Source organism: Otolemur garnettii, unplaced genomic scaffold, assembly GCF_000181295.1.
Source record: "Otolemur garnettii isolate 467f Iridium unplaced genomic scaffold, OtoGar3 scaffold00085, whole genome shotgun sequence".
NCBI lineage: Eukaryota > Metazoa > Chordata > Mammalia > Primates > Galagidae > Otolemur > Otolemur garnettii.
In genome coordinates this window covers 2,450,404-2,461,483 of record NW_003852480.1, presented here as the reverse complement: position 1 = coordinate 2,461,483, position 11,080 = coordinate 2,450,404, and the positions used below count along the sequence as shown (strand labels likewise).

Below are 11,080 nucleotides of genomic sequence, written 5' to 3'. Positions count from 1 at the left end.
GGCATTGTGGTGGTGCCTGTGGTCCCAGCTACTCTGGAGGCTGAGGCAAGAGAATTGCCTAAGCCCAAGAGCTGGAGGTTGCTGTGAGCTGTGATGCCATGGCACTCTACCAAGGGCGACAAAGTGAGACTCTGTCTTTAAAAAAAGAAAAAAATGAAAAGAAAGAAAAGAAAAAAAGAAAGAAAATGTACATGTGGATAATGAAATACCATTCAGCCTTAAGAAAGGGAATTCTGTCATCTGCAACAACATGGATGAAACTGGAAGGAAATCATGCTGAGTAAAATAAGTCAGGCACAGAAAGACAAACACCACATGATCTCCCTTGCGTGTGGAATCTAAAAAAGTTGAGTTCATAGAAGTGGAGACTGTGGTTACCACAGGCAGCGGGGGAGGGATCGGGCTATGTTGGTCAAAAGGTACAAAATTTCAGTTAGAAAGGGGAATAAGTTCAAGCAATGTATTGTATAACATGGAGACTATAGCTAATAACTATGTTTGTATTCTTAAAAGTTGCTGAGAGTAGATTTTCAGTGTTCTCACCACAAAATGATGAATACACGAGGTAATGCATATGTTATTAGCTCAATTTAGCCATTCTATACTGTATACATAGTAACAGCATCTTGTACATGATAAAGGCATACAATTTTTTGTCAAATAAGAAGTATAGTATTAGAACTTATACCCTAGGGTTGATTGCATATTTAAGTGAATTAACGAGATACAACATGTAGAATAGTGCCGGGTGGTGGTTGGTACTCTATGATTGTGACAGTGACAGAGGGAGAGCTAACACAGCATGGGCATGGAGGGAGGGCCGTTAGGAAAGGACTTCCACCAGAGAAGTGGGAGGGTGCCACATTTTTCCTAGGATCAGAAGTGGTTTAAATAAAATGAAATAAAATAATCTTACTAAGTTAAAACTGAATTAATGAAACCACACTGCATACCTTTTACAATGAATCTTATGTCATAGAGTGCCATATTCACTAGTGTTTTGTGGAACGTAAAATGAAAAGTAGGCTTTAAAGGGAATTAATTTATTTGTTTTTTAAGGAACAGGATCTTGCCATGTTGCTCAGGCTGGATTTGAACTCCTGGGGTCAAGGGATCCTGTGCCTCAGCCTCCCAAGTCACTGAGACTATAGGTGTGCATGTCTTTAAAGGGAATTTAAAGCTGAATTAAAAGGGAGAAAATTTCAGAATCTTTGTGAAACAGAACCTTGAAACAAGAATCATTGATTAAAGGAAATTTCTCAGACAAAATTCTCTTTCGAAAAACTGACTCAACATTAGATCATTAGTTATGTGGAGGATGAAGGGAACTGTCGGGGAATCATGTTAAAGAAAGAATGACAATAAAAAATGAATTGTATAAAGGAAATCAAGTGGTCTCAACAAACTAGAAACAGAATAAACCTACTTAACATAAAAAGGACAAAAGTCTGAGAAAGTGCGAGACATGTCTATCTCTACTAAAAATAGAAAAAATTAACCAGGCATGTTGGTATGCGCTTCTAGTCCCAGCTACTCATGAAGCTTGTTTGAGCCCAGGACTTTGAGGTTGCTGTGAGCTATGATGATGCCACAGCAGTCTACCCAGGGCAACGGAGTGAGACTTTGTCTTAAAAAAGAAAAAAGAATGCATATAAAAACCCATAACAAATATATATACCCAGTGGTGAAAGACCAAAAGATTTCCTCTAAGATCAAGAGGAAGGATCTTCTTTTATTCAACATAGCATTAGAAGTCCTAATGAGAGCAGTTCATTAAGAAAAAGAAATAAAAGGCATCCAAATTGGAAATGAAAAAAGAAAATTACCACTGTTTATAGTTGATGTGATCTTATATGTAGAATACCATAAGGTTTAACAACAATAACAAAAACATCTGTTAAAACTAATAAACCAATTCAGCAAATTCATTGGATACAAAACCAATACACAAGAGTCAGTTGTATTTCTATACATCATGTACAATCTTAAAAGGAAATTAGGAAAATAGTTCCATTTACAACAGCATCAAAATATTAAGATCTTTTAATAAACTTAACAGAGAGGAAAGATATATACCCTGAAAACTGTAGAATGGTGCTGAAAGAAATTAAAGAACACACCAACAAAAGGAAAGATATTTTGTGCTCATGAATCAGAAGGCTTACTATTGTTAAGATGTCAATATTACTCAAAGTGATCCACAGATTCAAGGTAATGTCTATCAAAATCTCACTGACATTTTTTCAGAAATATAAAAATTCATCTTAAAATTCCCATGGAAATCCAAGGGAGACCAAATAATCAAAATTACTTTGAAAAATGAACAAAATTGGAGATCTCACACTTTTTTGTTTCAAAACTTACTACGAAGCTACAGTAACCAAAGACTGTGGTACTGGCGTAGAGACAGAGATACACAGACCAATGGGGAATAGAATAAAGAGGCCAGGAATAAACCCACCAGCATATACATGGTCAAGTGATTTTCAATAAGGGGGAAAGAACAGCCGTTTCAACATACTGTATTGGGAAAGCCGGGCGTCCACATGCAGAAGGATGAAATTAGACCAGACCCTTCCCTCACACCGTGTACATAAATTAACTCAAAGTGGACTAAAGATCTAAATGTAAGAGCTAGAACTTTAGAAAAAAATCATAGAACAAAAGCTTCATGACGTGAGATCAATGACATTTGGTGCCATTTTGGATACAACATCAAAAGTATTAGCAACAGAAGAAAAACTTGGAAAAGTGCACTAAATCAAAATTAAAAATTTTGTGCATCAATGAACAACTGAAAAGGCAATCCATGAAATGGCATAAAATATTTGCAAATCGTGTATCCGAAAAGGGGTTAATATCCATAATTTATAAAGATCTCCTATCACCCAACAACTGTAAAAACTCCACACAATCCAATAAAAAGGACAAAGCACTTGAACAGATTTTTCTTCAAGAAGATATCAGAATGTCCACTAAGGACATGAAGTAATTCTCAACGTCATTAGGGAAATGCAAACCAAAACCTATACCATTTCACATCCACAGGAAACAGAAAATTACAAATGTTGGGAGTATGTAGAGAAACTGAGACCCTTGTGCGCTGCTAGTAGAAATGTAAAATGGAATAACTCGTATGGAAAACAGAATTAAACATAGACTAAAACCAGGATTATAGTACATATGATTTAGTAATTCTACCTTCGAGAGTATATACCCCCCAAATTGAAAACAGGAACTTGAATATGAGAACCCCTATGCTTGTAGCAGCATTGTTCATAGTAACCAAAAGATGGAAGCAACTCAAGTATCCATTAGTGGATAAATGGATAAATGCAGCATATTATACTATGTGTAATAACAATGGTATATTATTCAACCTTAACAAAGAAAGAAATTCTGGTACGTGCTGCACCAGGGATGAACCTTAAAGACATTATGCTAAGTGAAGAAGCCAGGCGCAAAAAGACAAATATCCTATTATTTCATGTACATGAGGCACCCAGGGTTGTTGAATTCGTAGAGACAGAAAGGAGAATGGTGGCTGCTGGAGTGAAGGGGAAGAGTGAATGAGTAGTGTTTAATGGTTGCAGAGTTTCGGTTTTACAAGATGAAAAATTCTGCAGGTGGATGATAGCAAGGGTTGTGTAAGAATGTGAACGCAGTCAATACCACTCAACTATACATTTTTAAATGGCTGATTTTGTGTTACATGTATTTTATCACAATTTAAAGAATAATAAAATAAAGAAACAAAGAGGCAAAATTAGTGTCAGTCTTACAGTTGTGACAGCTCCTTGAGATCCTTAAATACATGCGGTGGAAGATTTTCAATCTTATTACTTCCTAAATCCCTAGGGAAATAATAGCAAACATGTCATATTATTTTCTTCAGACTTTATTCATTGTTCTGAAATTCATCAGGGAACCATTATACGACTTTCAACAATGTTATTGGTGAATTTTATTAATTACCAGAAGTCTAAAAGTTTTTTTAAAAAAGAACTGAAATGGGAAAATATAAAAATATTATTCCATTTTGTCACTCCTTTGGAGACAAATGATGGTATTTGATTTGATTTTGATTGATCTAGTTTCCTAATTCTAATTAATATCTGTTGTGCCCCTCCCCTTCCTTCCTTTTCTGTCTCTCTTTTTTGTATTAGAGTAGGAATATGATTCGGAACCTTAATTTTTCATTTTTCTTAGGTTTACCATGACTATCAAATGGAGGTGTATTATTTCAAGGGCAAGTTTATTTCATAGCTAATATTCACAAGATGTCATATTCTCCTGGGGCAAGATACTTTGAGTGTCAAAACATGGTGTGACTTTGTAGCTTACTTTTAAGAAGGTTTTTTTTTTTTTTTTTTGAGACAAGAGCCTCAAGCTATCCCCCTGGGTAGAGTGCCATGGCATCACAGCTCACAACCTCCAGGGCTCAAGGGAGTCTCCTGTCTCAGCCTCTCAAGTAGCTGGGACCACAGGCACCCGCCACAACGCCTGGCCATTTTTTGGTTGCAGCCATCATTGTTGTTTGGCGGGCCTGGGCTGGATTCGAACCCGCCACCTTAGGTATATGTGGCTGGCGCCTTAGCCACTTGAGCCATAGGCGCCGAGCCCCTTTTAAGAAGGTTTTTACAGCAGCAATAGTTTGGACAGTGTCAGGTCTTTTTTTGTTGTTGTTTTTCCTTTCTGAGACACAATCTCACTTTGTCACCTTTGGTAGAGTGCTGTGGCATCATAGCTCACAGCAACCTCAAACACTGGGGCTCAAGGGATTCTCTTGCTTCAGCCTCCCAAGTAGTTGGGGACTATAGGGGGATGCCACAACCCCTGGCTATTTTTTAGAGACCTGGTCTCACTGTTGTTCAGGCTGGTCTCAAACTTGTGAGCTCAGGTGATCACTGCTTCAGCCTCTAAGAGTCAGCTCTTAGATTCTTCTATAAAAGATCAAAGGTTTCAATAGGCTTGAACCCTTGTAGGTGATCAAGAGATACTAAGAGAAAGCCTAACCACTTCCCCTATCCATCTCCAAATCCTATTAGTTTTCACTGGGACACTGGGATGTGTGGGAGGATAGCTGTATTTCTCACATATGCTGGTTTGTAAGACAAGTTAGATTATTTGACTTTGAAGGGCAGGTTTTGATTGAGTTTTCAAAACTGAAAATAAACGGTTAATATAATCTGATAAATAAATATAAGTGTCTTTGCTGTAAACTCAACCTTGAGACTAGTTTTGTTATTTAAATATTTATGGGTGAAGGTAGATTATTCTGATGTGACAACTGAAGAAATCAGTCTAAAATTTCATCTCCTTCATAAAATCTTTCATTTTTATTTTTATTTTTATTTTTATTTTTGGAGACAGAGTCTCACTCTGTCACCCTGGGTAGTGAGCTGTGGCATCATAGCTCACAGCAATCTCAAACTCTTGGACTCAAGTCATCCTCTTGCCTCAGCCTCAGCCTCCCAAGTAGTGGGACTACAGGTGCAATAATGCCTGACTATTTCTTTCTTTTCTTTTCTTTTTTTGAGTCGGGGTCTTGGCCTTGCTCAGGCTGCAATAAAATCTTTCAATAGCTCACTATTACCTAGAAGATGAAATGGAAATTATTTAGTGTGACATAAAGAGCTTTTATTATCTCACTATCTTGCCTTGGACCATTTATCTTTCTAGTCTTGTTTTCCTAACACTTTCTAGCAAAGTAACTTTCGGGATGGCCTCAGTGCGTTTCAGTATTCTAACCTCCATGCTTCTTCTGCATGGATGCTTCCTTCCACCTGTGATGACCTTTCCCTCTGGCACTCCTGGTGATTTTATATTCATTCTTCTAGAGATTCCTCAAATGCCGTTCCTCTGCGAAACCTCTGATGCCCCGAGGTCAGTCGTTCTGTCCTGTGTTCTCCCATATACTTTTCTTGCACACTTGCATGAAAGCACAGAGAACACACATAGCCCATGCAACACTGAGTGCTGGAACTACAGCTTGTCATCTTGGGCTACCCAGTGCCTCGCTCAGTTTTGCTATTCTTTCCATCCTCAACTAGAAGACTTAATAGATCAAGTCTATAGGCTTCATATTTACATAAAAGTGGAATGCAATCTCAGTTCCTTGTATAAGTAAAGTAGCAAGCATATCAGTAAGGCAATGTGAAAAACAGATTTAAAGTAATCCACTAGGATATTAAAACTCCAAGTATCATATTGAACAATTTCCAGTGGGAATGTGAGTTTTGGTTATCAGAGTAAATTCTGGCATATAGTTCTTTTTTTTTCTTCTTTTTCCCCTTCCTTCTTTCCTTTCCTTTCCTTTTTTCTTCTTTGCCTCCCTATTTCCTTCGCTCTTTTCTTCTCTTCCTCCTTCCCTTCTTTCCTCCTTCCTTCCTCTTTCTTTTTCTTTCTTTCTTTCTCTCTCTCTCTCTCTCTCCTCCCTTCTTTTCTCCCTCCCTCCCTCCCTCTCTTCGTTCCTTTTCTGACACAGGGCCTCACTCTGTTACCTGAGCTAGAGTGCAGTGGCAACATCACAGTTCACTGCAACCTCAAGTTTTGGGGCTCAAGCCATCCTTCTGCCTCAGCTTCCCAAGTAGCTGGGACTATAGGTATTATAGGTATGTGGCACCAAATCTGGCTGATTTTTCTAATTTTTGTAGAGACGGTGTTTTGCTCTTGCTCTTGCTCAAGCCAGTTTTTTTTTTTTTTTTTTTTTTTTTTTGAGACAGAGTCTCAAGCTATCCCCCTGGGTAGAGTGCCATGGCATCACAGCTCGCAGCAACTTCCAAATCCTGGGCTCTAGTGAGTCTCCTGCCTCCGCCTCCCAAGTAGCTGGGACCACAGGTGCCTGCCACAACGCCTGGATAATTTTTTTGGTTGTAGGTGTCATTGTTGTTTGGCGGGCCCAGGCTGGGTTTGAACCCGCCACCTTAGGTGTATGTGGCTGACGCCTTAGCCACTTGAGCACAGGCACTGAGCCTCAAGCTAGTCTTGAACTCCTGGTCTCAACAATTCTCCCGCCTCGGCCTCCGGTAGTGTTGGATCACAGCTATGACCCCACACCCAGCCTGGCATATAGTTCTTACAGCATGAATCATGTAATGGGATGGTGTTTGCCTACACTAAGATCCTAAGTGACATGGGCAGGGCCATTTTTTAAGCTTCTCCAGTTTAGGAAAGTTGGGCTACACATAGTTAGTCTCAAGGTCCATTTCTGAATGAGCTCAGAAAACACCTTACCAACTATAGTTGACTTTAACAGCTCAAATTTAATCAAGTGTGTGGCACAGATTTCCACATCACTAGATGTCACTAGAACTCCGTGAAGTCCTCTGTGGAAAGTGAATCCTGACTTCCACATTGGCTCTGTGGGTGTGATTGAGCCTGGAGGAGCAGAGGGTGTGTTCCATCCATCTCTCCAAAGGATAGTTTAGATCCAGGCTTATGCATTGAAAGCCATCACCTCTTAGAAACCATGCTATTTGTCTGTAAGTCTGCTTTCTCAGGCGTGTGTTTACTGTGGGACCAGGCAGGCTTCAGATAGGACTAGTTATGGCCTTGGTTACTGCTTCTGCAGCTTTTGTTTTATCCTTTTTCTCTGAACCTGGTTTAGCAGTGGTTATTCACTAAGCTGTTCGTGGTCCACAGTCAAGGCAGGTGACTGATACATAAAATCTGCACCTGACTGCTGCCATGAAGGTTGGTTAGGATTTGGGAACTATCCTCTGACATGCAGATAGTCATTTCAAGTGGTTTTCTTATTTTAAAAATAAGAAAAAGTATGGATCCCATGACTAATTTGTATTCTAATGGCTAAGTAATAGCTTTGGATCACCTAATGCACCTCTCTCTGCTACTGGGCGTAATTTCCTGCGTGCTGCTACTGTGGTTCAAGTGCCACATACCAGGAGTTGTCACAACAGATGACTGGTTCTCGTTATCTACTGAGATTTTCCTATACATTTTGTGAGCAATTGTTATTGCCTACCAAGAAATGTTTCAGGCTAATCACCACAGAAAAAATACTGGGTTTTCCGTGGCGTGTTCCGTGATGTTTTGGGGCTGCGTGCGGGATTATTTCCCAGAAATGCTGCTGCGTGTGGCACTGTATCTCCTCTACCTGCCTCAGGGCTCAGGGCTCAGGGCTTAGGGCCCGTGTCCAGGTGGTATGTTCCTAGCCCTCGAGTGTTCTAATGGCATTCTTTAATTCATATGGAAGAGTTTTAATAAATCAATTTTCTGCACAGGTAATTGTCCAAATATAGAAATTGGTCTACAGGAAAGGACTTCTCACAACCCTGACAGGAGTGCAGCCATTTTAGAAAATCAGGTCAGAAACCAGCACTGCCCTCCCCAGACTCCTACAGTGCCTCAAGGCCAGAGTTCCTGGAAACACCCTACCCAAGTACTGGCTGATACTAAGCAGACATACAAAATTCTGATTCCAACCATACGCCCATAATGCTGACCCACACTAGGGAAGAGCCCTGGGTGGTACTCCGGGCTCCCTGGCCCATTCCAGCTATACTGATAAGGCTAATAAAAGCCTTTTGCAACTGTGGGAGCCGAGCTGACACCTGGTCGGTCTCCATTCTGCTTTTCCCCTCTATTAAAGTCTTTCCTTGTCTCTAGACTGGCCTCCTCTCCTTTCTTGCAGACTCTCACCTTGGTTCTATGCTAGAAACTTGCACTGTCCACACTCCAAATTCTTTCCAGAAAACTGATCCAAAATAATAAAACATTGTCTGAAGGATATGCGCTTCATTCATTGTTTTGCACCTATTTCATTCTGATAATCAACTACATGCTTGGACCGTCATAGAATTGTTTTAATGGTTATTGGAATTAAGCCCTGGATATTAAAAAATGGGCATTATATGAATTAATTGTTTTAACTTCTCTCTCTCTTTCATGATTACAAGTAGGTATATCATCCATAGAAGTGTCTAATTTCCTTATGGAGCTAAGATTAACCTTTAGTTTCAGAATCAGTAAAGTGATATCTTTTAATCTTTTTTTTTTTACACTCACATTTCTTTAATTATTAATGAGGTTAAACATTTTTTATCAAGTAAGTATTCCTTTTTGGAACATAATCCATTCATATCCTTTTTCTAACTTGCTATTTGATATCTTTTAATCTTATGGTCTCTGAATCCTAACCTAATCTTTTAGGGCCCTTTAAGACAAATTGGCTCTCTCTCTTTAGCAGTGGAATGGGGTGGTACAGTATGCATTTAATTAATTTTACATTAGTTTAATAATTTCTCTACAGTTCTGTTCCCTTTACTTTCTCCAAATATATATATATATATATATATATTTGTCAGCTATCTGAATTCCTTTGTGGCCCAAGGTGTATATAAATCATGATTGGAAACCGGAAACAGTATTCCTTACATGTATAAACCCATATACATATAACAAATAGGAAATGAAACAGTGGGAGAAAATTGTTCGCAATATAAGTTCAGTCAAACTTACAATTCATCTAGTTTCTGGAGAGGGGCAAAAGTATTTTCATTTAAGTGATTAATTTTGTTTTTCCTCATTACCCTGAAAATAAACAGAAACACACATTGTAACTTCTGGAGGTAAAACATCAACCCTGCAAAAATAAATGTAATGAATATACGTATAGTTACTTCTTGTTGAGTAACTTCTTCATGTTGAGATTTTTTTTAAAATTTCAGATTAATTTGAGATTCTTCATGTTGAGATTTTTTTTTTAATTTCAGATTAATTTTAGGGTTCAAATGACTAGGTTGCAGCATTTGCATGTGTTATGTAAGGTCCCTGTTGTAGTTGTGTCCCTCATCCAGGTGTGTATGTGCCCTTACACTGTGCCCATTAGGTGAGCGTACACCAATTCCTCTCCCACCTCCCCTCTCCCACCTTCTTCCTCCTCCCATACTTAAATTGAGTTTTTTCTCATGTGGGCATGTATTAATTTGTCTACTGGCCCATGTTAGTATTATATACATTGGATACTTGCTTTTCCATTCTTGTGATACTTTACTAAAGAGCATGTCCTCCACCTCTATCCAGGTTAATCCAAAAGATGTAAAGTCTCCATGTATCAAAATCTTTTGTAGTAGCATAAGAAATTATCTACTTTGATTTTAATCTTAAATTTCCCAAATACGGTAGACATAAAGTTCATGTACGGTTTCAAAAGTTTAACATGGTAAATTGCACGTGAACTTCATGGACACCCTGTATTTTAATGATGATAATAATGAAGTCTAATTCAAAAATTTGAGTAAAATAAGAAAGAGCTTTGCAAGAGAAAGAGTAGAAACTTTCACTCTTGGGAATATAGACAATATCTTGCAACCAAGAGCATAAGGAGCTGTTTAGCTTTTTCACTCTGTGTGTCATGTCTGTCAAACTGTCAGAAACCCTTTAGCACTCATACGCATTTGGAAATTGGTGTGATTTAGGGCAGTTGCCTAGGGAAGTCTGATCTGAACTGGAGTAATTCAGAAGGCTCTTTAGTGTGGGATAAAGAATCAGACTGACTCTGACAGTTCATTTCTGCACTGATATCATGTCTTATCAGCTTGCATAAAGGACCAACTCATAGAAGAGTTCCAAAGGGTTTCCAGTTCTTTAAACATGGTATGACAGGTGTTCAAGTTGGCCTGGTCTCATGCTTAAGTATTTATTTCCTCCTTGCCCTGCAAGCCATCACTTTCCCCAGTATCCTTGGACCTATAAGAGCACAACACTTGCCAAAAGGAGATCCACAAATGATTTCTTCATAATGAGATATCCTTAAAAATAAACACAAGTATGATAGAAAAGAAATTGTTTTTCAGATATGTATTTGGTCTATGTCCTTCAGTTGCAATTTGGTCTCCCTTAGGCAATTAGTATGAACTGTTTTGCACTTCTGATATAAAGCACCCTGCAGCTGAAGGTTGCTGAACTCAACTCAGCAGAGTTCAAACTGGAACTCATTCGAACCCACTGGAATGGGGCCATAACTGAAGGAAATATTCTGTTTGGCTTTTTTTTGAGACAGAGCCTCAAGCTGTCATCCTGGGTAGAGTGCTGTGGTGTCACAGCTCACAGCAACTTC

At 38.8% G+C, this 11,080-nt stretch overlaps 1 protein-coding gene across 1 annotated transcript in view; it reads right to left on the bottom strand.

The window, feature by feature from the left end:
* The window catches only part of RXFP1 (relaxin/insulin like family peptide receptor 1), a 120,023-nt gene that overhangs the window by 8,971 nt on the left and 99,972 nt on the right, over positions 1 to 11,080 (bottom strand). The window contains exons 11-12 of the mRNA XM_023516044.1: positions 9,481 to 9,565; positions 3,783 to 3,854 (exon numbers count right to left, since the gene is read on the bottom strand). Coding sequence (XP_023371812.1) covers positions 3,783 to 3,854; positions 9,481 to 9,565 — 157 coding nt within the window. The remainder of the gene's footprint in view (positions 1 to 3,782; positions 3,855 to 9,480; positions 9,566 to 11,080) is intronic.